At 45.2% G+C, this 26,640-nt stretch overlaps 2 protein-coding genes across 4 annotated transcripts in view; both read left to right on the top strand.

Moving 5' to 3' along the window:
• Positions 1–26,640, top strand: part of CDK5RAP1 (CDK5 regulatory subunit associated protein 1) — a 221,811-nt gene that overhangs the window by 114,821 nt on the left and 80,350 nt on the right. The gene's annotated exons all lie outside the window — the stretch shown is intronic.
• SNTA1 (syntrophin alpha 1) overlaps positions 7,424–26,640 on the top strand; it is a 38,729-nt gene continuing 19,512 nt past the window's right edge. Inside the window, exons 1-2 of one of the 2 annotated variants that reach the window (XM_060188449.1) lie at positions 7,424–7,845; positions 11,528–11,713. In XM_060188449.1, coding sequence (XP_060044432.1) covers positions 7,548–7,845; positions 11,528–11,713 — 484 coding nt within the window. In that variant the 5' untranslated portion in view covers positions 7,424–7,547. The remainder of the gene's footprint in view (positions 7,846–11,527; positions 11,714–26,640) is intronic. The other variant, XM_007522679.3, reaches the window with a different exon arrangement.

Here is a 26,640-nt window from a genome sequence, read left to right as displayed (position 1 = left end):
CATAACCATTATGCTGTTTACCCCTGCTCCCACTGTGTACGCTGTCTTCAAACCTTAGTTTCTCTACCTGTTACTTGGGACAAAAGGAAGACCTATTTCCTAGGATTGTCTGGAAGGTTAAATGAGATAATTCGTAGATAGCACTTATTATGCCAAGCAGGTACCTGGTAGAGTTAATTCTTATTGCTGCCACCATTGGAGCAGGCATATAAGGAATCTTGCTCCTTGATGTGAAGTTTGCATACAGAGGACATCCTGGCTGTTCAGGACCCCAGACTCTGGGTGTAAGGGATTGAGCCTGCAGGGTCTTCAGTGAGAATTCCAGGGTCTTTCCTCTTTCCTCTCCCTTTCCCTCTCTGATACCTATGGAATGAAGTGGGTGCTCTCTGCCCTGGGTTTAGTGAGGAGCCAGGCTGAGTGTGTGTAATGCCAGTTTCGGAGCCACAGCAGAGAGACCACAGGGGAGAACCTGAAGGGGAGAACCTCCTCTAACTATAGGATTCCTGCTGGTTGGTTGAGAGGGGGATCAGTTGGCATTGCCTGTACCATGTGACCATGGATACACATACCTTCTCTCACATATGCATGCACAATACACACATTCCCACATGTACACATGTATGCACTTGCACACTATTTTCTCTGGCTTTCTATTCTCTTTCTTCCTTCTTTAGTCTCCTCTCATTCTGCACACACTCCTCCCTTCCTCCTCATTATAGTCACAGACAACAGTGGGGGGAGGGGGTGTGGGACACAAGGAGAGGAGCTCTGTGTCAGAGCTCTTTTTCACCAAGTTTGTCCCAGGCTCATTGAGTCTTTTTTAAGCAGGGCAGTACGTGGGGGGACTTTTAAGGATCTAGGCTTTGGTCCTGGGAAAGGAGTCTCACCTCCCCCCTCAGCTTTTGTTTGCTGCCTGGTTCCTCCTCCACTTTGCTCTCTACCATCAGAGTGAAGCTTCCAAAAGCCAAGTAGGGAGAGTCAAGCGGTAGCGCAGCCGGTTAAGTGCACGTGGCCCAAAAGCCAAGTAGGATGTAGTTCTCATTCATCCTAGGTGCTTAGATCTCATACTTCCCAGGTTCTGTAATCTTTAAGGACAATCAGCCTTAAAAACAAGCAAGCAAGGAGTCGGCGTTAGCACAGCAGGTTAAGTGCACGTGGAGCAAAGCCGGGTTCCAGACCGGGCTCCCCACCTGCAGGGGAGTCGCTTCACAGGCAGTGAAGCAGGTCTGCAGGTGTCTATCTTTCTCTTCCCCTCTCTGGCTTCCCCTCCTTTCTCCATTTCTCTCTGTCCTATCTAACAACGACATCAACAACAGTAGTAACTACGACAATAGAAAACAAGGACAACAAAAAGGGAAAAATAAATATAAATAAAATATTAAAAAAACAACAAGCAAACAAAAAAGGGGCCAGGCAGTGGCACACCTGGTTAAACACACACACACTACAGTGCACAAGAACTCAGGTTTAATCCCCTAGTCCCCACCTGTAGGGGGATAGACACGTCATGAATGGTGATGCAATGCTGCAGGTGTCTCTGTCTCTCTTCCTCTCTGTCTCTCCCTTCCCTCTCAATTTCTCTCTGTCTTTATCCAATAATAAATAAATAAATAAATATTAGAAAAGAAAAAAATGGGGGGAAACGACAGTATAATGGTTATGTAAAAAGTCTCTTATGTGTCAAGCTCTGAAGCCCCAGGTTCAATTCCCTGCACCACAGCAGTGCTCTGGTAGAAAAGTAAATATAAAAATAAATAAAATCAAATACAAAAAAAGTATATATAAAAGTGCTGGTTGGGGAGACTCTCATGCCTCAAGGCTCTGAGGTTCCACATTTAATCCCCTACACCATGATAAGGCAGTGCTATGCTAAAAATGTAAAAAAGAAAAAAAAAGCTGCATTCTCCCCCCCCCCCCCCAAACCAGAGCACTGGCTTATGGTGGTGCAGGGGACTTTGGTGCCATAGGCATGAGAGTCTTTCTGTATAACCATAATGTTATCTCCCTGCCCTCCCCCCTTCTTCCTTTCTGCTTTCCTTCTCTCACCCTTTTATTCCTTCTTCCCTTCCATCCTCTCTCTCTTTCCTTTTCTGCCTTTCTTTCTTTAAAAAATGTTTATTTATGAGGCCAGATAGTTCACCTTAGAGGATGTCTGTTTTACCATATACAGAATCCACGTTTGAGCCCCATTCCCACCACTCTGGGGAAAGAGAGGTACTGTATCTTTCCTCTCCCCACTGTTTCTTTTCTATCTGAAAAAGTTGACCTGGAGCAGTGAAGCACCAGCAGTGACCAAAAAAAAAAAGTGCAAGGACTGGCTCAAGGATCCCGGTTCGAGCCCCCAGCTCCCTATTTGCAGGGGAGTCACTTCACAGGTTGTGAAGCAGGTCTGCAGGTGTCTATCTTTCTCTCCCCCTCTCTGTCTTCCCCTCATCTCTCCATTTCTCTCTGTCCTATCCAACAACAATGACATCAACAATAATAACTACAAAAATAATAAAAAAACAACGAGGGCAACAAAAGGGAAAATAAATAAATATAAATTTTTTTTAAGAAGTGTATTTATTAGTGCGGGAGAGAATGAGAATTGGAGCATAACTCCAGCATATGCTTAATGAGGGTTATATGTACATATACCAGACACTGAGTCTGTTTTTTTTTTTTTTTTTTGCCTCTAGGGTTATTGCTGGGTCTTGGTGCCTGCACTATAAATACACTGCTCCTGGTGGCCATCTTTTCCCCCTATTGTTGCTGCTATTGTTGTTTTTGGATAGGACAGAGAGAAATTGAAAAAGGAGAGGAAGACAGAGGGAGAGAGAGAGCAGCCCTGCTTCATTGGGATCCTTGCTTCATACTATGTGCACTTGGTCCAGTGCACCACCACAACTCCCCCCCCCTTTATAAATAAGAGAGAAGTCAAAGCATTGTCCCATCATCCATGGAGCTCCACTTATTCTGTCTTGTTACTTTTCTGTTTTCAAACTTTTTGTAAATAATATTTTTATTTATTATTGGATATAGGCAGAAAGAAATTGAGAAGGAAGGGGGAGCTAGAGAGCAGGAGAGACAGAGAGACACCTGCAACACTGCTTCACCACTCCTGAAGCTTTCCCCTGCAGGTGGGGACCGGGGGCTTGAACCAGAGTCCTTGTGCACTATAATGTGTGCCCTTAACCAGTTGCACCACTGTCTGGCCTGTCTTTGTTACTTTTCAAAGTTTCTTTTTTGTTTAAAGGTTTATTTATTTGAACTTTTAAAATTTGTTTATTATGAGAGAGAAAGAAAAAAAATCACAGTATTGCTCAGCTCTGTCATAAAGTCATACCACCAACAGACCCTGTGGCCTTTGGGGTCTCAGAAATGCAAAATGGCATCTCCTAGCCCTATTAAAATATTTTAAATTATATATATATATATATATATATATATAGAGAGAGAGAGAGAGAGAGAGAGAGAAAGAGACAGACAGACAGACAGACAGAGAGAAACTGGCCTGAGCATTACTTATCTCTAACTTATGGTGGTTACTGGGGATTTAACCTGGGACTTCTGGAGTCTCAAACATGAAAGTCTGGTATACAAATTATGTTTGTTTTTTGTTTTTTTTAGTAACATGCAAACTTAATTTTTTTATGGTGTTGGGTATGAGTCCAGGGCTCTGTGCATGCATGATATGGCTGAGTGGTTTCTTAGCTTGATTTTTTTCTTATTCATTACTTTCAGAGAAATAGGGAAAGAGGAGAGAGAGAGACACACACACACAGCACCACTACACCATCCATGGAGTGCTCTGGTAATATCCTTAGTGCACCCATTATTTATGCTCCCTTAATGCTGGAGATTGAAACAGGTGATACATCACAGATATATCACAGTCTCTACCAGGTAAGCTATCTTCTAATGCTTTATTATTATTATTTTTTGTCTTCAGGGTTATTGTTGGGGCTCGGTGTCTACACTACGTATCTACAGCTGTAGTCATTTTTTTTTCAATTTTTTTTGGATAGTACAGAAGTTGAGAGAGGAGGAGAAGGTAGAGAGGAAAAAGAAAAAGATAGACACCTACAGACCTGCTTCACCGCTTATGAAGTGATACCCCTGAAGATAGGGAGCTGGGGGCTTGAACCGGGATCCTTGAGCAGGTCTTTCTGCTTCATACTTTGTGTGCTTAGCCAGCTGTGCTACCACCTGGCCCCTGCTTTATTCTTTTTAAAAAGATTTACATATTTGGGTAGGGAGATAGCATAATGGTTTGACAAAAAGACTCTCATACCTGGGGCTCCAAGGTCCCAGGTTCAGTCCCCAGCACCACCATAAACCAAAGCTGATCAGTGGTGTGGCAGTAGGAAAAGAAGAAAGAAAGAAAGAAAGAAAAAAGACATATAGGGAGTCAGCAGTAGCATAGCAGGTTAAGCACATGTGGCACCAAGCTCAAGAACTGGCTTAAGGATCCCGGTTTGAGCCCCTGGCTCCCCACCTGCAGGGGAGTCGCTTCACAGGTGGTGAGGCAGGTCTGCAGGTGTCTTTCTTTCTCTCCCCCTCTCTGTCTTCCCCTCCTCTCTCCATTTCTCTCTGTCCTAACCAACAATGACGACATCAGTAACAACAACAATAACAACTACAACAACAATAAAAAAAACAGCAAGGGCAACAAAAGGGAAAATAAATAAATAAATATAAAAAAAGAAAAAAAAAGACATTTAAATGAGTGGAAGAATGCCAGTTACTATTAGAGGATGGAGACAAAGGGCTATGGGCATGTTTGAGGGCTTGGGGAGACAGGTGTGTGCTGTGTTGGAACGGTTCTTAGACAGATCATGGCACACTTCTATATTTGGCAGCTGTCTAGAAGTACTTTAGTGGCCAGCACTGGTATCAAATAGGCTTGTGCTTGAATCCCTGACCTACTCTGTTAACAAATGAATGACCTTCTAGGGCCCTGTTTTTCTGTATAATGTTTTTTTTCCTCCACAAGCTTTGCTGGGCTTCCCCCCAACTACCCCCTTTTATTCTTTCCAGATAGAAGATAAGAAATAGAGAGGGAGAGAAAGAGAAAGAAAAGAAGAGACTATAGTACTATCCCACTACTGGTGAAACTTTCCTCTGCACTGTGCTCATATGTGGTGGCAGGGGACTCTAACTTGGTCCTAGTGCTTGGTAAGGTACTTTAAGGACGAGCCATCTCCTGTTACCAATGGGGGTATTCTTAACTGAAATACCGTTAATAAAAATGCGATAACACACAGAAAACGCTGAGCTCTATGTTGACTAATAGTAAGCATTCCATAAATCAAAGTGATTATATGTAATTTAAAAATTTTAAATTATCTGTATTTATTTATTGGATAGAAACAGTAAGAAATAGAGAAGAGACGGGGAGATAGGAGAGAGAACTTGGAGGGTAAATAGCATAGTGATTATGCAAAGAGACTCTTGTGCTTGAGGCTCCAAAGTCCCAGGTTCAATCCCCTGCACCACAATAAGCCAGAATTGAGCAGTGCTCTGGTAGAGAGAGAGAGAGAGAGAGAGAGAGGAGACAGACAGAGACACCTGCAGACCTGCTTCCCCCCCCCCCAGATGGAGACCGGGGACTCAAACCTGGTTCCTTGCACATTGTACCTTGTGCAGCCAACCAGGTGTGTCACCACTCAGCCCCTGTGATTATATTGTTTACACAGGGATCACGCGCGACTTCATCCAGACACCATGAGGTAGGGTTATTAGGACCTCCATTCACAGATGAGGCTGTTGAGGACTAGAGCAATGAAATGATGACATATAATTATCGATGTGGAGCTGAGTCTCTGAACAGGGATCACAGATAAGGTCTCCAGATACCTACACCCAGAGCCCTCAGAACCTCAAATCAGGCAATCCGGATATGTAAAAGATGGTTAGTTTTTCTCTTTAAAGGAGCATGAATAGAACCATTGTTTAGTACAAAATAGTTGCAAATTGTTATGCCTATAGCTGCTCTGTGCCCACTAGTTTGTATTCTTTTGGGTTCAGATAGTACTTGCAGTGCTTGCTTACTCTCCAACTAAAGACCCACAATTCTCTTCCTTTCCTTATTTAGGCACTGAGAAGACTGTAGGCCCCCAAACCAGGACCAAAGTTGGAGGGGATAGTTTTACATCAGATACAAAAGAAGGAAGAAAAGTGTAGGGGTTGTGCTGCTGTCTGACAGCCATTCTGTTGGCTGCATGCCCTTTTGCAAAAGAATAAATGCCTTGCTTCAACTCCTTATCTTTTCCCTTGATAAATCATTTTAATTGGACGCTATTTATGACACTGGCTTCTTAGTGGGGGACTTTAGGTTTTTAGATATTGGACTGTGAACAAGATAAAGGCTTTATCTCTTAACCACTCCATCATCCTTTAACTAACTAACTAACTATGGATGAAGGAAGAGACAGAACTAGAGCATCACTCTGACACTAGGTATCGAACTCAGGACCTTATGCTTGCAGATCACACGTTATCTGTTGGGTCACCTCCCTGAGTGCTCCCTCCCATTAAAAAAAATAAGATTGAGGGCCGGGTGGTGGCGCACCTGGTTGAGCGCACATGTTGCAGTGCTCAAGGACCCAGGTTTGAGTCCCCCGTCCCCACCTGCAGGGGGAAAGCTTTGCAAACAGTGAGGCAATGCTGCAGGTGTCTCTCAATCTCTCCCCTCTCTGTCTCCCCCTTCCTCTCGACTTCTGGCTGTCTCTATCTAATAAATATATAACGATAATACAAAAATTTAAAAAATATATTGTATTTATTTTTAATTATCTTTATTGGATAGAGACAGCTAGGAAAGGAGAGAGACAACTTCCCCCCCACAGGTGGGGACTGAGGGCTTGAGTCCAGGTCCCTATGCATTGTAACATGTGCGCGCAACCAGGTGCGCCACCATCCGGCCCCCTCCCTTCCATTTTCTATGGGGGTAGATTGAACACCTTCCTCCCTATCCTAGAGCACAGCCAGCAAGGAGCTCTTACAAGTGGGCGGAGGCCATCAGCCTTCAGGACCACGCCTCGCCCACTAAGGCACACCCACAAATCAAAATTCTGGCCTACCAAGAAACCAGCCCCTTTCGAAGGGGTGGCGACTCCTTAAACTCTAGCCCTGTCCCTGAAGTCCATAACTAGCACCATCCCAGCGCCCAGAGCCAGGAAGCCGGGTGCCTGGTTCCATTTCTTTTCCTGGCGCTCCTAAGGGCGTTGGTCAGCTGCCTTGCCGGGTCTCTGACCGGAATCCTGTCTCCTTGGACGGACCCGCCCAGCTTCCCGCCGGGCGCCCCTCCTTACTTGGTGGCTCGGCCCTGGCGACCCCACTCTTCTAGTCGTCCCACACCATACAGGGCGCCCCTGGGCCCCGCCCCAGCCACCGGGGACAGCCCTGAGGCCCCGCCCCCGCCCCCTAGGCTCCTCCCCCCGCGGCCCGGGTAGGGTGGCGGCGGGCCCAGCCGGGCTGCCGCTACCCTCTGCCAGGGGCGCTGGGTCGGGGTGGCCCCAGTCCGCGCGGGAGGCCGAGCGCAGGGCCGGGGCCCCGCGGCGAAGATGGCGTCCAGCAGGCGCGCCCCGCGCACGGGGCTGCTGGAGCTGCGCGCCGGGGCCGGGGCGGCAGGCGGCGGGGATCGGTGGCAGCGGGTGCTGCTCAGCCTGGCGGAGGACGCGCTGACTGTGAGCCCCGCCGACGGCGAGCCGGGCGCCCCTCGCGGGCCGGAGCCGGCGCAGCTCAACGGCGCCGCCGAGCCGGGCGCAGCGCCCCCGCCGCTGCCCGAAGCGCAGCTGCTCCAGCGGCGCCGCGTGACTGTGCGCAAGGCCGACGCGGGTGGTCTGGGAATCAGCATCAAAGGTGGGCGCGGGGGCACCCAGGGCGGGGCGACGTGGGGCTGGTGCGGCCGCCGAGGGCGCGGGGTCTGGCGGCGTACTGAGGACGTGGACGTGGACGTGGAAGTGGAAGCGAGACTACTGATTGGGGTTAAGGGAGGTTGAAAGGAACCGAGGGCACAGGGGGCACCGAGGTCAGAAGGGGCTTCCGGGAGGTGGGGGGCTCAGTCCGAAGGCGCAGCTGTGGAGGGGCTTGGGGGCACACCAAGGACAGAGTTCTGCTGCGTGGAAACAGAGATTTCCAAGGGGGTTGCATTTTATCCGAGGTTGCATGGACATCAAGGACAAGAGGGGGCCCAGGAGAGCAAAGGATGGAGAGAGGGGACTGAGGCCTGTGACTGCAGTAGGACAGAGAGGGAGAGAGGCCTTTAGATACTATTAAGGTGCCTTGGGGGAGGGGTTCGTCCTGTCCACACCCGCCGGCCCCTGTCCACGCCTTTCCCCAGGGGGGAATCCAAGACGTGGGTGAAAGCACAGGCTGAACTAACATGCTGGGGTCCAGAAAGACGTGGGAATCTGAGGTCCTAGGAAAGCTGTGTACCTGCGCAGAGAGCTCTGAACCGCTGGGCAGTGTACTGATCTGGCCTTCCCCAAGTGGACGCGGTTCAGAGGAATGAACTTGGAGTTGCTCCTTTTCAGCTCCTAGTACTGACAGGTGCAACCAGACTGTGACAGGGTCAACTGTAAGAACTTAGACAAGACACTTCCCCTCTCAAACCTCAGTTTTCTCAACTAAATAATACAGCTAATGATAGATTTGTCATGTTTCTACCCAAACTTCTCACCCTGTGAGTACACACTAGATGCCTGGTTGGTTATTGCTGTTAGACGAGAGGAAAAATGGAACACAGGAAAGGCCCCTAAAGCAATTGACCATAGGGCTTAAAATCCCTTCCTATGCCTGCTGCTGAGTTCACCATTCTCACCCTTCTTCCCAGGTTGCTATTTGCCTTGAGAAAGGGCATTAGCTCTTGTGACAACCATTTCCTCTCCTTAGAGTTAGTTGACTCTGTTCACTGGTGCCTCCAGACCCTTTGGCTTGGGTGATGGGGTGGGAGTGGTGGTGACTCAGCTATTACTAATACTTTGTGCTGAAAGTTGTGTCCAAGTTCTCTAGGTCAGTGATGCACTTCATCCATGCAACAACTGGCAAAAGATAAGGTGTATGCCCCCCATTTTGTAGGTGAAGAAACAGAGAGTAAGAAAAATAAGATTGTTTCCTTCAGGATGACACAGTCAGTAGTGGAGCTGGGATTTGAACTTTAGTTATCGAACCACTAGAGAATGCTTGGAAAGGCAAATCCCCAGGCAGGGAGCCAGATGGTTCTAATGGGGGGAGGATGTGGAAGCCAAGAAGTGGGCATTACTCTTATCCCCAGCCTCCAGTAGGGTGATAAGTTAATTCAGATATGGTGCACTCATTGTGCCAAAGAAGGGAATAAGAGTTCATGTAGTGTTCCCTTCTGCAAAAGGACAAACTAAGATGTGAAGGAGATCAGGGACTTTCTAAGGCCACAGAAATTATTCCCCAGCTCCGTACTTGCAGCAGAAAAGTATGAGTGAGTGTGTGTGTGTGTGTGTGTGTGTGTGTGTGTGTGTGTGGTGTGAGGGTGAGGGCACCAGCTCCATTCAGTTCTTTGTGAATGAAGACAGGCTGCTGTTGCCTTGGTGACCTTCCCTCTAGGGCTCAGTCCACTTCAGTCCTACGCAGACTGGAAGGATAATAGCTTCAAACTGAAAAAGGTATCCCTTGCTTCAGGTGGAAGAGGGCAGATATAAAATAGATCCCCTTAGGGGGGCAGGTGGTGGTGCACTGGGTTCAGTGCACCGGGTTAAGTGTACATAGTACAAAGCACAAGGACCCACACAAGGATACCAGTTGGAGTCCCTGGTTCCCCACCTGCAGGGGGCCATTGCTTTACATTTCTACAGGTGTCTTTCTTTACCCTCTCTATCTCTCCTTTCTCTCTCAGTTTCTCTCTGTCCTATCCAATGAGAAAAAAAAAGGGGGGGTCGGGCGGTAGCGCAGCAGGTTAAGCGCAAGTGGTGTGAAGCACAAGGACCACTGTAAGGATCTCGGTTCGAGCCCCCGGCTCCCCACCTGCAGGGGTGTCAGTGAACCCAGGTTCTCTAGCATAGTAATGTGTGTACTCTGCAGGGTGAGCTAACTCTCAGCCCCCTAGTGTGGACTTATTATAAAAATATTTACTATGGGAGCCGGTCGGTAGTGCAGCGGGTTAAGCGCACATGGTGCAAAGCGCAAGGACCGGCATAAGGATTCCCGTTGGAGCCCCCGGCTCCCCACCTGCAGGGAGTCGCTTCACAGGCAGTGAAGCAGGTCTGCAGGTGTCTGTCTTTTTCTCCCCCTCTCTATCTTCCCCTCCTGTCTCCATTTCTCTCTGTCCTATCCAACAATGACGACATCAATAACAACAACAATAATAACTACAGCAACAAAACAAAGCAACAAAAGGGAATAAATAAATAAATACTTAAAAATATTTATTCTGAGGGGCCAAGTGGTGGCACATCTGGTTAAGTGCACACATTATAGTGAGCAAGGACCCAAGTTCAAGCCCCTGGTCCCCACCTGCAGGGAGAAAGCTTTACAAGTGATAAAGCAGGGCTACAGGCTTCTCTCTGTCTTTTTCCCTCTCTATCTCCCCCTCTTCAATTTTTCTGTCTCTATCCAATAATAAATAAATAAAATATTTTTTAAAATTTTATGTATGAAAGAGGCAGAGAGATCAGAACACCACTCTGGCATGTGTGGTACCAGAGATCAAACCCAGGAGCTCAGGCATCAAGTCCTGCATGCTACCTGTTGAACTCTCTCTTGTCTGAAAATGTAAGATTTTATTACAATTCCTTATTTCAAAAATATATTCAGTGTGGTTGGGGAAATGGCATGGTCAGTAGACTGCAGTACTTGCATAAATGAAGTTCTGGATTTGATTTCCAGCACTGCATATACTGAAGCAGAACTCTGCGCCCCCATGTACCCCCTGGTGAGCTAGTTCTCTAACCCCTAGATTTTAAAACTTCGTGATTTTCTTTTAAACTTTATGATTTCTATTTCTTTTCTTTTCTTTTTTAGATAGAACAGAGAGAAATGGAGAAAGGAGGGGAAGACAGAGATGGGGAGAGAAAGATAGACACCTGCAGACCTGCTTCACCACCTGTGAAGCGACTCCCCTGCAGGCGGATCCTTATGCTGGTCCTTGCGCTTGGTGCCACCTGTGCTTGACTCGCTGCATTACTGCCCGACTCCCAGCTTTCTGATTTCTAAAGAGATCTTTTGGGGATCATAACAACAGCCAGTCTTTATTTTTATTTGAGCTTAGGAGGTATCATAGGTTCCCTTGTGAGAAAATTGCTTAAGATCTAGAATTTTAAAAGTAAATCAGGATTTCATTGCTTGAAAGATACAGTAATGAAGTCACAAGGAGGTCAAAATGAAAAGTCACTCCGAGGCCTAGACTTCCAAGACTCTTCTCAGATTTCCTTTATTCTACTGCCCCTACCCTCTGCCCTCTTCCTAGCTCTGGACTGAGTACCTGGTGAGTCCTTTAGAAACCACATTCCTTGTTGTGAATCCCAGACATTGAGATTCTGCCTCAGTTTCTTCCTTGTGTGTGTCTGTGCAGGAGGCCGGGAGAACAAGATGCCTATCCTCATTTCCAAGATCTTTAAGGGCCTGGCAGCTGACCAGACAGAGGCACTCTTCGTGGGGGATGCCATCCTGTCTGTGAATGGGGAGGACCTTTCCTCTGCCACCCATGATGAAGCTGTGCAAGTCCTGAAGAAGACAGGCAAGGAAGTGGTGCTGGAGGGTAAGTTCTGGCCACCTGCTGGGGTATTCAGACCTCCCTTATTTCCCCCAGCTCTTGGGCAGTCAGAGCTGGAAAGTGGGCTGGTTTGAAAGTAGAAACTGGGACAGGGGTAGATAGCATAATGGTTATGCAAAGAGACTCTCATGCCTGAGGTTCAAGCCCCCTCAACACCATAAGCCAGAGCTGAGCAGTGCTCTGGTAGGAAAAAAAAAAAAAAAGAAAATAGAAACTCAGAAACAGAACTTAGGGACACTGAGGGGGTGGGGGGAGGACAGTGACCTGATGCAGAATCAGGCAAGCCTGGTCTTCATTTCCTTTCCTGCTCAGTAGCACTGTGGCCTTGGGAAGTCACTTCATTGAGCTTTAGCTTCCTCATGGATAGAGCAGGGGTATAACTTTTGCTGCCCAGTGAGGGACTTAGGGAAATAAAGGGCAGGAATTTAGAGAGGGCAGCTGTGATTCTTTCCTGAGAGACCTAGAGAGCTCTCAGTTGTGTGTGTGTGTGTGTGTGTGTGTGTGTGTGTGTGTTTTCCAAAGCACTGCTTAACTCTGGTTTACAGTGGTTCTGGGGATTGAACCTGTGACCTCAGAGCCTCAGGCATGAGAGTCTGTTTCTATAACCATTATGCTATCTCCTTTGCTCACAATTTCAGGTTCTTCTTGCACTCAAGGACCGTTAAACCTTGAGAACTATCTTTGGGAGAGGACTTGGCCTTTCTGTAGCAAAGTATTAGATCCTTCCAGCAAGAATGAATAAGGAGTTGGGGGGGGGGGCACGTGGGGAATCTCAGAGCTTTCCCTATGTTAGACCCTCACTATGTAGTCTTGGATGAGACCTTTGCCTTTTCTAGACCTTAGTTTCCCCACTGGCTGCTTTTAGTCCTCTTGTTGTGTCCCGCCTCTGTGATTCATCATTTCTCTCAGGAGGTTTCTGCTTTGGTCCAGCCCATTATTCAGACTCCATTCTGTCAGTGTCAGAAGCTGTGGGGGCCTGAGGAATGTCTCTTTGGCTCATGCCTCAGAACAGGGATAGGGAGGTGGCGGGGGCTGGCAGAGAATGAGAATGCTGTGGACAGCAAAGCTGCCGAGCTGAGCCCTAAGCTGGCACCTGATAGAATGCCTTTGTAGTAGTGTGAGCTCTTTACCAGGTGCACCACTGCCTGGTCCCAATAGGTTTCTTTTGTTTTCCCAGTGAGTGTGTGTGTGTGTCCAAGAGGCCACAGAAACAAGGGATGCTGGGCTTCTGGGTGAATTTTTTTTTGTGTGTGTGTGTGTCTTTGACCTCAGTTCTTGCTCAATTTTATTTATTTATTTATTTAGTGTTTTAATATTTATTTAATTTTACCAGAGCACTGCTCAGCTCTGGTTTATGATGGTGTGGGGGATTGAAACTGGGACTTTAGAGCCTCAAGCATGAGAGTCTCTTTGCGTAACCATTATGCTCTCTACCCCCACCCACTCAATTTTATTTTCACATTTTAGGTATATCGTTTTATATGCCACTCATACATTTACAAAATCCATACCTAAGAGGCAACTGCATGTTGGTCACTATGTACTTGAGTATGTCCATCATATTTAATGTTTTAGTTTTATCAAGATTTGTAAGCCACAACTTATTTGCGGAAGTGAAAGTTCACATTGGTAAAGTAAAAGAGATTCACTCTGAAGGTGTTGCAGCTGCCTGTCCCAAAATAGGATGCAGCTGAAGATTTACTTTTGTGTTATGTTTTATGCAGGACAGGGAATGAATATAGAGACACAAGCATGTGTGATGTCATAGAGTTCCCTCCTGTGATGAAAAAATTTTCTTCAGTTTTTTATTTAGTGAGGGAGAGCAAAAGAGATAGACACAAAGAGAGGACAGACGCCATGGTACAACTCCACCATTCTAGAGTCTCCTATAGTGCTTCCACGTCCTACCAAGACTTAGACCCAGGGTTTCATGCATGTTAATACATGTGTTTCTTTGGTGACTTGTCTCCTGGCCCCGTATCAAAAATAGGTTGTATTTTTCTTTCTTTTCTTTTAAAATATTTATTTATTTATTTATTTCCCTTTGTTGCGGTTGTTGTTTAATTGTTGTTGTTGGATAGGACAAAGAGAAATTGAGAAAGGAGGGGAAGACAGAGGGGGAGAGGAAGATAGATACCTGCAGACCTGCTTCACCACCTGTGAAGCGATGCCCCTGCAGGTGGGTAGCCAGGGGCTTGAACTGGGATCCTTGCTCCGGTCCTTGCACTTTGCGCCACGTGCACTTAACCTACTGCACTATTGCCTGGCTCCCTTCTTTTCTTTTCCTTTTTTTTTTTTTTTTTTTAACCAGAGCACTTGTTTGACTTATGGTAGTGTAAGGAATTGTAAATGGGACCTCACAGCCTAAGGCATGAAAGTCCTTTTATATAACCACTATGCTATCTCTCCCACTCTCAATAATATTTTACTTCTTTTGTTAAATATTTATTTATTCCCTTTTGTTGCCCTTGTTTTTTTTTTTTTTTTTACCAGAGCACTGTTCAGCTCTGGCTTATGGTGGTTCAGGGGACTGAACCTGGGACTTTGAAGCCTCAGGCATGAGAGTCTCTTTGCATAACCATTATGCTATCTACCCCTGCCCTTATTGTTGTTGTTATTGATATAGTTGTTGGATAGGACAGAAAGAAATGGAGAGAGGAAGGGAAGATAAAGAGAGGGAGAGAAAGACACCTGTAGACCTGCTTCACTGCCTGTGAAGTGACTCCCCTGCAGGTGGGGAGCCAGGGGCTCGATCGGGGATCCTTACGCCAGTCCTTGCACTTTGCACCACCTGCGCTTAACCCAATATTTCTAGCAATATTTTAATAGCAACATTAAACAACAAGATCACTCATGAATAAATGCAGGCTGGGAGGTGGCACAAAGGCTAGAGTGCTGGTTTTATTTATTTTTTAATATTATTTTGAATAGACAAACAGAATTTAGAAGAGGGAGATTGTGGGAGGGAGGGAGATAGAGAGGGAGAAGGGAAGGGGGAGAGAAAGAGAGAGAGAGAGAGAGAGACAGAGATGGACCTGCAGCACTGCTTCCTGCTTCACTACTCATAAAGCTTTCCTCTGCTTGTGGGGACTGGGGCCATAAACCCAGATCCTTGAGCATTGTAACATTTGCTCTCCACCAGATGCACCATTACACAGTCTCCAAGTGCTGGACTTATAAGAATGAAGTTCGAAGTTTGATTTTCAGCATCTTATGTGCCAAAGTGATGTTCTGGTGTTACCCCCCACATTAATGGGTCACATATAAATAATATGAGATCCCCCCATGCTGCTTCATTGTTTAACTATTTACAGTCAACAATATAGTTTGGAGCAGTTGAAATTCATAAAAAATGTCGTATTTTAGTTGACTTGTAAAGCTTGTTTAATTTTAGTTGTTTGAGAGTTAATTCTATAGATGGTAACATTTGTACTGTAGATACATTTTTGTTGTGTACGGAGAGATCCCCATTCATCATTTCATCTTTAGTGGGAGCATGTTTCTTTTTTTTTTAATTTATTTATTTTTATTTTTATTTTTTATTTATTTTTCTTTTTTCTTTTTTTTATTTAAGAAAGGATTAATTAACAAAACCATGGGATAGGAGGGGTACAACTCCAAACAATTCCCACCGCCCAATCTCCATATCCCACCCCCTCCCCCGATAGCTTTCCCATTCTCTATCCCTCTGGGAGCATGGACCCAGGATCATTGTGGGTTGCAGAAGGTAGAAGGTCTGGCTTCTGTAATTGCTTCCCCGCTGAACATGGGCGTTGACTGGTCGGTCCATAGGGAGCATGTTTCTATCTAGATTCATGATATGGATTATTTTGAGAGGGTGACATTTCTAAGTGCTCCTGGTTTAGCAACTAATACTCTAGCCACTCCATTCCTTCCTTACTAAACCAAGACACATTTATACACTAGCCACTCCATTCCTTCCTTACTAAACCAAGACACATTTATACACTCCTTTTTTTTTTTTTTTTTTTTTTTAGAGAGAGACAGAGAGAGAGAGAAAGTGAAAAAAAAAAATGCAGTACTGAAGTTTCCTTCAGTGCAGCGGGGGTCTGGCTTGAACCAGGGCTGTGCACCTGGCAAAACAGCGCACTATCCAAATGAACTATCTTGTCAGCCCCATACTCCCACACAGTGCCTGGTACTCAGATCTTTGGGTCAGAAGCTCAGCCAAGCTAAGGTCTTTTGAGGGAACTCACCATCTGGTGAAGGAGATAAAACATAAACGCTATGTCTTTCATAAAACCTATTTAAAAGTGAGTTTCTAAAATCTCATCAGCTCTGTAATGATTCTGGTCTTGTGTAATACCCTTGCTTTCTCTTGACCTCAGTGTAAGAAGATGAAAGATGACCTACAGCTTCCATTTTGATTGTTAGCATCCCTTGGGAATTCTATAATATATGAGAGGTTTAGGGGGCTGGGTGGTGGTGCACCTGGTATAGCACACAGTACAATGCAGAAGGACCTGGGTTCAACAGTCCCCTATCTCCACCTGCAGGGCGGAAGCTTTACTAGTGGTGAGACAGTGCTGCAGCTCTCTCTGTCTCGATCTCTTTCCCTCCCTCCCTATCTCCTCCTCCCCTCCCAATTTCTCTTTGTCTCTATCCAAAATAAATACATACACAAAAAAGCAAATAAATTCAATATTAAAAAGGAGCTTAAGAGGTTTAGTTTGGTCTTAGCAGAGACATCAACAATATTCACCCTAGCTATAGCAGGGAAGAGAAATAATATGTGTTCTCTGAAACTTCATAGGCTAAAAGCTTTCTTCAGTAAATCCTGTTTCAGCCTTTGGGAGGAGCTTGGCCTGTCTCTCACCCAGCATAGGATTTGTTGGCACAAATCAGATACAAAATCACTGTTATCACCCCTTTTGTCTTTTCACATTTATATAGTATTGGTATTATTTCCTCCTTAAATATTTGATAGTATCTTCTAAGAAAAAAAAAATTCTTTTTGACATCAGGCTTACTATTGGGACTCCTTGCTTCTTGTGAATGTCTTTCTTCTTCCCTTCCCTTCTCTCCCTTTCCATTTCTTCCTCTCTTTCTTTCTTTCTTTCTTTCTTTCTTTTTTTAATTATAATATTTTTCTTTCAGGATTATTGCTGGGGTTAGGTACCTGTACTACAAATCCACTGCTTCTGGAGGTCATCTTTTCCATTATGTTGCCCTTGTTGTTATTGTTGGATAGGATAGAGAGAAATGGAGAGAGGAGGGAAAGACAGGAAGACAGAGGGGGAGAGAAAGATAGACACCTGCAGACCTGCTTTACTGCTTGTAAAGTGACCCCTCTGCAGGTGGGGAGCTGGGGGCTCAAAGTGGGATCCTTACACCGGTTCTTGTGCTTTATGCCATGTATGCTTAACCCGCTGTACTACTGCCTGCCCCCTTCCCTCTTTCTGTCTCTTCTCTCTCTCTTTAATTAATTAATTAATTAATTAATTAATTAATTAATTTTGCCAGAGCACTTATAAGCTCTGGTTTATGGTGATGTGGGGAATTGAACTTGGGTCCTCGGAGCCTCAGGCATGATAGTCTGCAGAACCAATATGCTATCTACCCCTGCCCCTCTTCTTTCTCTTTATTTCCTTCCTTCCATCCTTTTTATTTTATTTATTTATTTTAAAGATTTTAAATATTTATTTATTTATTTATTTCCTTTTTGTTGCCCTTGTTGTTTTTGTTGTAGTCATTATTGTTATTGTTGTTGATGTTGTTGTTGTTGGATAGGATAGAAAGAAATGGAGAGAGGAGGGGAAGACAGAGAGGGGGAGAGAAAGATAGACACCTGTAGACCTGCTTCACCGCCTGTGAAGCGACTCCCCTGCAGGTGGGGAGCCGGGGCTCGAACTGGGATCCTCACTCCGAATCCTCACACTGGTCCTTGAGCTTTGTGCCACATGCTGTGCTACCGCCCAACTTCCAGTCCATCCTTTTTCTTATAGAAAAGGACAAGGACAAGAGGGGAAAAGGGAGAGGAAGAAGGAGGAAGAGTGAGAAAGAGAGATGCTACAGTACCATTCCACTGCTTATTAAGCTTCCCCCATGCAGGTGCTCTCTGGATGGGGGTTGAATCCTGGGCCCTTACACATATGTACTCCATTGTGTGACCCTATAGAAATATGTGGTTGTTGTTATTATTATTATTATATATTTTTTCCCCAGAGCACTGCTCAGCTCTGGTTTATGGTAGTGCTGGGGATTGAACCTGGAGCCTCAGGGCATGACTGGTAGAGCACATACATTACCTTATGTGAGGACCTAGGGTTAAGCCCCTATTTTCTATCTGCAGGGAGGAGGCTTCACAAACAGTAGAATAATGCTGTAGATCTCTCTTCCTCCCTCTCTCCCTCTCTGTATCCCCCCCTCTATCTCTATCATAATATTGATAGAAATTAAAAAAAAATAAAAAAGGCCATTGGGAAGAATCAACCTATAGGCATCAAGCTCAGGTCTAACCCTGGTGGCCAACAAAAGGAGGGCGATTTAGATAATTTATTCTTTATTGAGTCAGCTTTGGCAGTTTCTGTCTTTCAAGTAATTTTCCCATTTCACTTAATCTGTCAAGCTTATTGGCATAAAGTTGTTTATAATCATCTCTCATTATTCTTCCTGTTAGATTGAGAGCCACTTTTCTGCTCCTTTTTTCTCCTCCCCCCGCCCTCCCTTTATGCTGCTCTTCTCAGTGGGTTTGAGCGAGCTTTTCATTTTGTGGGAATGACAGCTGAACAAACTTATGTACCGCCAACATGTTATAAGTACTGAGATAGGATCTGACCTGGGCTTGGAAGAAGCAGTGAGTCAAGAAAGACTTCCTGGAGGAGGGGGTGCTGGATCTTTGTGAATAATATGCTAAGGAGGTGTGGTGCTGGAAGGGTATTCCAGGCAGGGCATAAGACCACAGAGGGTTGACATGACTCACTGGCCTGGGAAATCGCCTGGAAAGGAATTCTACTTTTATCAGAGCTCAGGGTTTGAGAAGGGGAGTTAAGAAAGAGGGGACTTGGTGTCCGGGAGGTGACAGGCACAGTGGATAAAGTATTGGATTCTCGACCATGATATCCTGAGTTCAATCCCTGGCAGCACATGTACCAGAGTGATGTCTGGTTCTTTCTCTCTCTCTCTCTCTGCCTATCTTTCTCATGAATAAGTAAATTATTTAAAATAAAATTAAAAAAAAAAGAAAGAAAGGGGACTTGTAGGGCCTTGAGTGCCAGGCTAAAAGAATGTGTATTTTGGAGGCAGACAGCTAGTAAAGGGGGCTCAGCAGGAGGCAGAAGCAGATGCAGAATGGCAGAGTGGTAGCTGGGCGTGTGTGGTGGGGGAGGGGGGTGGTGGGGTTTCAGTTAACTTGCCTTAGATGGAAGGAAGAGTCTAGAGCAAGACTGGGGAATCTTCTTTCTGCCAAGGGCCATTTAGATATTTATAACATCATTTGCAGGTCATATAAAAAACTTGTGTGTGGGAGCTTCCAAAATTATCAGCTTAAATACTAATGCTTAATGTTACTATGAAAAAAGCTCCTAGAGTTACTGAGTTTTGAGTTCTGCACTTGGTTGCTTGGCAGAGCCAGACCAAAAGCTTTCATAGGCTGTATACTGCCTGAGGGCTGGGTCCTCCTCACCCCTACTCTAGAGACTGCAACCTTCAGGTTCGAGTCCTCGATCTTCCATATAGGCATGTAGCACATTACCCAAGTAAGCCATTTTGTCTGCTTTCTTTCTTTCTTCCTTTCTTTTCTTTCTTTTACTCTTTCTTTTCTTTTTTTTTTTTTTTGGATTTAGATTTATTTATTACATATGAGGAAGAGAATCCCACATGAGACAGAGAATGAGACCAGCCAGAGCTGCACTCTAGTACATGTGGGGCAGGGGATCAACCTGAGAACCTCAGAGATGACAGGCTCATACTTTACCAGTTGAGCCATTTCTTTAGTCACCCCAGCTTTTTCTTTCTTTCTTTTTGCCTCCAGGGTTATCACTGGGGCTTGGTACTGGTACTATGAATCCACTGCTCCTGAGGGCCATTTTTTCTCCTGGTTTTATTTTTATTTTTATTTTTTTTATTGGATATGACAGAGAGAAATTGAGAGGGAAGGAGGAGACAGAGAGGGAGAGAGAAAGATAGACACCTGCAGACCTGCTTCACCACTTGTGAAGTGACCCCCCCTCCCCCCCCCCGCAGGTGGGGAGCTGGGAGCTCAAATGGGATCCTGTGTTTCAGACTATGTGCACTTAACCCAGCCTTGTCACCCCAGCCTTTTCTTAGAGGTCTCTTTTGAGTTATTTTCCTGAGCCAGTAGGCTTGTAGAGGGAAGTAATTCCACCCCAGGCAGGAAGAGAATAGGCAGTAGGAGCAGGGATCAAGCACACCTGAATCATAGAATCTGAGATGCCTGAAGGGCCTGAGGGTGAGCTGGGTGCTGGGGTGTAGCTGCCCTGGAAATCTGAGGGTGTTCATAGTTATAGTAAGGGCCTGGCAGCTTTTCCAACTTGAAGCTAGAGCTCATGGGGCCTCTGCTATGGTCCTCCCATTACCCCCCCCCCCCCCCAAGCCCCACTACTGGCCACATTATTCAGAAATGGCTCATTCCTATCCCATTCCTGATCCCTGGAAGAAGGAGGTGAAAGGGAGGGAAGGAAGCGTGACCTGTCTTTAGTACATCTGGGTGTCTTTATCCTGATGCCTTCACTTCAGTGTGTACAGAACCCACAGAAAATGTCCTAGATGACAGGTGTCACTGGCAAACTTCAGGTACCCCATGTCTCTGACCTAAGTCTTTGGCTCAGTGGGGCTCTTAGTAACCCAGCTGCGCTTTCTGAATCTTTTCTTTTGTAAGGTCAGGGCTTTGCACAATGTGTTGAGTCTTCTCATCCACTGGGGCGTGTTTGTGACCAGTATCTGGACCCAAGCTGGCAGCCAACACACTTCTGTCTGCTGCTTAGAGAGGCCCATTGTGTGTGGGACCCGAAGCCAGGGGCCAGCCTGGAAAAGGGGAAAGGGAGGGGTAGCAGACTCCTCCTCTCCGTCCACCCTCAGTGTAGCTGGCAAGACAGAGACAGCAGTGAGTCTGATGTATGTAGTAAAGAGTAATCCTGGGGCCTGTAGGTGGTACACCTGGTTGAGCATGTTACAGTGTGCAAGGATCCAGGTTCAAGCCCCTGGTCCCACCTGCAGGGGGAAAGCTTCATGAGTGGTGAAGCAGTGCTGCAGGTGTCTGTCTCTCTCCTCTATCACCTTCTACCCTCTCAATTTCTGGCTGTCTCTATCCAATAAATACATAAAGATAATAAAAAACTCGGGAGCCGGGCGGTAGCGCAGCGGGTTAAGCGCAGGTGGCGCTAAGCGCAAGGACCGGCATGAGGATCCCAGTTTGAGCCCTTGGCTCCCCACCTGCAGGGGAGTCGCTTCACAGGCGGTAAAGCAGATCTGCAGGTGTCTGTCTTTCTCTCCTCCTCTCTGTCTTCCCCTCCTCTCTCCATTTCTCTCTGTCCTATCCAACAACGACAACATCAACTACAACAACAATAAAAAGACAACAAGGGCAACAAAAGGGAAGATAAATAAATAACAATTACCAAAAAAAAAAAAAAGATAATAAAAACTCATAAAAATTATTTTTTAAAAAAGAGTAATACTGTGACCCAGGAGGTGGTGGATGTGGTGTTGACAGGTCGATCCACACCCTCAGCCTATTTCTGTCTTCCACTAGTGGGGTAGGGCTCTGTGGAGGTGGGGTTCCAGGATATATTGGTGAGGTCGTCTGCCCAGGGAAGTCCAATTGGCATTATATTGGAAAAAGCTAGGGAATCTATTTTAGGTATATTCCAAGGGGCCCATGACTTTACTAATTTTTGCCTGAGCGTGACAACTAACATGCAGGTGGACTAAAGGTATTGTCTGGGGAGATGGTATCAGACTTGGAAATAGGACCAAGAGAGTAGCTTCCATATAGATGGGAAAAGTATATAAATACCATTAGTTGTAAGCAGTTGATAAAGTGCTGGACTTTCAAGGATGAGGCTCTGAGTTCAGTCTCTAGTAGTACAGGATTCTCTTTCTCTCTTTCCTCTTATCCTTCTCATTAATAAACAAATATCTTTAGAAAAAAGTAGACTTTTTTTTTGAAAAGTAAAGAATGATTCCAAAGAATGGTAAAAATAAAGCCAAATTTTGTACTTTGTACAAAGCAGAGAAAGTACACTCCATTTGAAGATAAGGTTTTGAAAAGATAGAGGCATAGAGTAGCCCGTCTGTGAGTCTGCCCAATAAAAGACAGCATAGGGTACTGAGAGTCACTGTGCTCCCCGACCTACAGACAGCACAGCAAGGTCTGGGCTGACACAGTAGCTGGGATCGTGCGCTGCTTTGCTGTGTGTGCAGCCCGGGTTTGAACCTCGCCTCTACTGCTTGGAAGGAAGTTTTGGTACTTTTTTTTTTTTTTTAAAACTCTCTCTCTGCCTCTTTGTCTCTATCTAGAAAGAAAAAAAAGACATTAAGGTTTGTTGAAAGTAAATATCTTTTTTAAAAAAATATTTTAAATTTATTTTTCTTAACCAGAGCACTGTTCAGCTCTGGCTTTTGGTGGTGTGGGGGATTGAACCTGAAACTCTAGAGCCTCAGGCATGAGAGTCTGCTTGCATAACCATTATGCTATCTACCCTCCTCCCCAAAGTAAATATCTTAAGCGATACAGTTGATCAGTTTGGCAGACACAGTTCAAACCAAAGTCTGTCTGAGTGCAGAAACCACTATTGCCATGGCCTTGGGCAGTACCTATCAAGAAGGGTTATTTGCCAGATTAAACAATAATGTGGCCTGGGGAGGTAGCTCATCTAGTAGGGCACCTGTCTTACAATGTGCATGACCTAGGATTGAACCCTAGTAGCATATGGTGGGAGGTACTGTGGCACTGGAGAAGCTCCAGTGCTCCCCCCCCCCCCCCGTCTCTTTCTCTCTTTCTGAATGAAAGAAAAGAAAGATGCTAGGGGTTACCATGCAGAAGGACCCAGGCCCAAGTCACCAGTCCCCACCTGCAGGGGGGAAGCTTCATGAATACTAAAGCAGTGCTATAGGCGTCTCTCTATCTCTCCCTCCCTCCTTTGTCCCTCTTTTTTTTTAACCAGAGCACAACTCAGCTGTAGCTTGTGTGGTGGTACAGTGTATTAAACCTAGGGCTTTGGAGCATCAGACATGAAAGTTTGTTTGCATAACCATTATGCCATATATATCTGTATATCTGGAGAGATGAAAAATATGCATGTGTGAATCTCTGGCTCCACATAGCCCTCTCCAAATAGTAGGGCATGTGGGGTCCAAGGCCCTGACTTTGTTTTCTGGAACAACAGGAAAACAAAGGCAAAAGCAAATAGGACATCATAAAAGGGGTAGGATGGTCTTTCTCACATACTGAAAAAGTAAATGCAGGTAGCATACCATGCAGCTTGTACTTAAGTGTTCTATTTTATCTGCTTTATTATTTCTGGGGATTCACTGCTCCAGGATGACATTTTCAGAGATTCAGATTCAGAGACACTATAGAACCAACACTTACCCTATGTGCTGTGGTGGCTGGAACTCAAACCTGGCTCATGTGTACGGCAAAACAGGCACGCACCCAGATGAGCTCTCTTGCCATTCCCTGCCTTTTCATAAGGACAAGACAGTTCATTTGAAGCACATAGCACTATGTGTTCCATATGGTAAACATTAATAAATGCCACCCCTTGCCACTGTACATCACTGGTAGGGTCATCTGTGTTTTCTCCAGTAAACTGGACAGTCTTTGAGGCCAGGAACTTAGTGCGGTGTGTCTTAAGAGCCCAGCGCACATTAGAACTTAGTGAATGTTTGGGGAATGATCACTAGATTATATCACTAGTCATTTTTACTTTACCTTTGACCTCATCAATCACAGTTGACTTAACTGTATAAATGGGGCTCAAGGGCCAAGTGATCACATCCAGTTGAACACACACTTTACACTATGCAAGGACCAAGTTTCAACCCCCCAAGTCCCCACCTGCAGGGGGAAGCTTCATGAGTAGTGAAGCAGTGCTGCAGGTCTCCCTCTCTCTCCCTTTCTATTCCCCCCCAAATATTTTATTTGCATATGAGAGAGATAAAAGGAGAGAAAGAGGACTAGAGCTTCACTCTGGCACATTTGCTTCTGGGGGTTGAACTTGGGACATTGTATTTCTAAGTCCAATGCATTATCCACTGCTCCACTTCCCGGACCATACCTCTTACCCTCTCAATTTTTCTCTATCTTATTAAGAATATGTATATTAGAAAATAAAATAAAATAGGGCTTAAGTTGGGCTTGAGATTTTTCATGATCAGCTTTCAGAACTCCAGTCCTATGCTGGCTCTTGGGAGGTGGATTTTGCCAGATGTCTTGCCTGAAACTTGGCTCAATGCATCCCCGCCAATCAAAGGTGAGATGTTAATAATTGGATGCAGCTAACTTCAGCCCCCCCCACCCCCCCGCCACCATTCAGCCTGAGGGACGCATGACCTAGGAACAGTCATGAGTTGAGTCACTTTCCATGGCTGCAAAGACCTGTTCTTCTAATCACATTCTCAAGGAAACCTTCATTTTTCTTCCTTCCTTCCTTCCTTCCTTCCTTCCTTCCTTCCTTCCTTTCTTTCTTTCTTTCTTTCTTTCTTTCTTTCTTTCTTTCTTTCTTTCTTTCTTTCTTTCTTTCTTCTGTAGATACACACACACACACACACACACACACACACACACACACACACACACACACACGGAGAGAGGGAGGGAGGGAGGCAGGGAGGGAGGGAGAGAGAGGGAGAGAGAAAGAATTTGGGCTGTGTGACTCCCTACAGACAAAATTTGGCTTGATCTCACCCTGGCTTATTCCCCAGCTCTTGATTAAAATGCCTGTGGCACTCTGGAGACAGGTTCTGGCTTTAGCTAACTGTGTGAGCCTGACTGCAGATGGTGTGGAGGAAATAATGATGTACTGATGATAATATCTGCTGTTCATTGAGCACCTATAATGTGCTAGGCACCGTCCAAAGTGCCTTCCATATGCTATTTTGTTAGTCTTCAGAGCCATTCCTGTGAATTAGGTGCATTATGTGCCCTATTGTGTGGTTGGCAACATGGAAGCTGTGTGCTGACAGTGGCAGAGAGAATTCTTTTTAAAAAATAATTTTTATTTATTCCCTTTTGTTGCCCTTTTTATTGTTGTAGTTATTGTTGTTGTTATTGATGTCATTGTTGTTGGATAGGACAGAGAGAAATGGAGAGAGGAGGGGAAGACAGAGGGGGAGAGAAAGACAGACACCTGCAGATGTACATCACCGCTTGTGAAGTGACTCCCCTGCAGGTGGGGAGCTGGGGGCTCGAACTGGGATCCTTATGCCGGTCCTTGTGCTTTGCACCATGTGCGCTTAACCTGCTGTGCTACTGCCCTCCTCCCTTTTTTTTTTAAATGTCTTTATTGGGAGATTAGTGTTTTACAGTCAACAGTAAATACAATAGTTTGTACATGCATAACATTTCTCAGTTTTCCACATAACAGTACAACCCCCCACTAGGTTCACTGTCATCCTTTTCCAGGACCTGTATTCTCCCCCTCACCCACCCCAGAGTCTTTAACTTTGGTGTAATACATCAACTCCAGTTCAGGTTCTACTTGTGTTTTCTCTTTTGATTTTGTTTTTCAACTTGGCAGAGAGAATCTGAGCTCAGACCTGTCAGATATCAACACCCATGCTCTTTTTTTTTGTTTGTTTTTTAAGATTTTATTTATTGATTGATGAGAAAGATAGGAGGAGAGAAAGAAAGAACCAGATATCACTCTGGTACATGTGCTGCCAGGGCTTGAACTCAGGACTTCATGCTTGAGAGTCAAGCGCTTTATCCACTGCGCCACCTCCTGGACCACAACACCCATGCTATTAAATATATTATTTATTTAATTTTATTTTATTAGATAGAGACAGAAAGAAATTGAGCAGGAAAGGAAAGATAGCAAGGGAGAGAGAAGGAGAGACACATGGAGCACTACTTCATTGCTTGTGAAGCTTTCCCCCTGCTGATGGGGACCACAAACTTGAGTCTGGGTCCTTGCACATGGTAAAATGTGCACTCAACTAGGTGTGACACCACATGCCCCCAGCTCTTAAATATTTATACTGTGCTACAAGTCATGTTACCTGATAATCAGCTTATTCAGTTTGTTGAACTCTTAAAAAGACATAGAGCCATCTCACTGAATGGTTGCAAACAGGTGAAGGTGTGTTTGTGAGAGTTGAACTTAGTGTATGATTGGTGCTCAGTAAGTGCTGCTTTTTTTTAAAAAAATATTTTTATACATTTATTTATTTATTTTCCCTTTTGTTGCTCTTGTTTTTATTGTTGTTGTTGTTGTTGTTATTGATGTCTTTGTTGTTGGATAGGACAGAGAGAAATGGAGAGAGAAGGGGAAGACAGAGAGGGGGAGAGAAAGATAGACACATGCAGACCTGCTTCATAGCTTGTGAAGTGACTCCCCTGCAGGTGGGGAGCCTGGGGCTCGAACTGGGATCCTTACGCTGGTCCTTGTGCTTTGCACCACATGCACTTAACCTGAACACGTGCGCTACTGCCCGACCCCCTAAGTACTGCTTTCTATGACTAAGCCCTTAGAGCCCCAGGTCTTATCTTCCTGAGCTCATGAAGGCCATATGTCCGAGTTATGTCTTAGATTATTTGGAACATGGAAATACAGTTTTGAAAAATAAACTTGGTTTTATTAACTGTTTTAATCTTGAGGGCCAGAACATGGCTTACCCAATAGATCACATATTTTACTATGTACAGAGACTGGGGTTCAAGTTCCCAACTATCACATGGGAACATTTAAAAAAAATTATTTATT

This window comes from Erinaceus europaeus, chromosome 1 (assembly GCF_950295315.1).
Source record: "Erinaceus europaeus chromosome 1, mEriEur2.1, whole genome shotgun sequence".
Taxonomy (NCBI): domain Eukaryota; kingdom Metazoa; phylum Chordata; class Mammalia; order Eulipotyphla; family Erinaceidae; genus Erinaceus; species Erinaceus europaeus.
The sequence above is the reverse complement of the archived record's forward strand: the minus strand, read 5'-3'. Positions and strand labels throughout refer to the sequence as shown.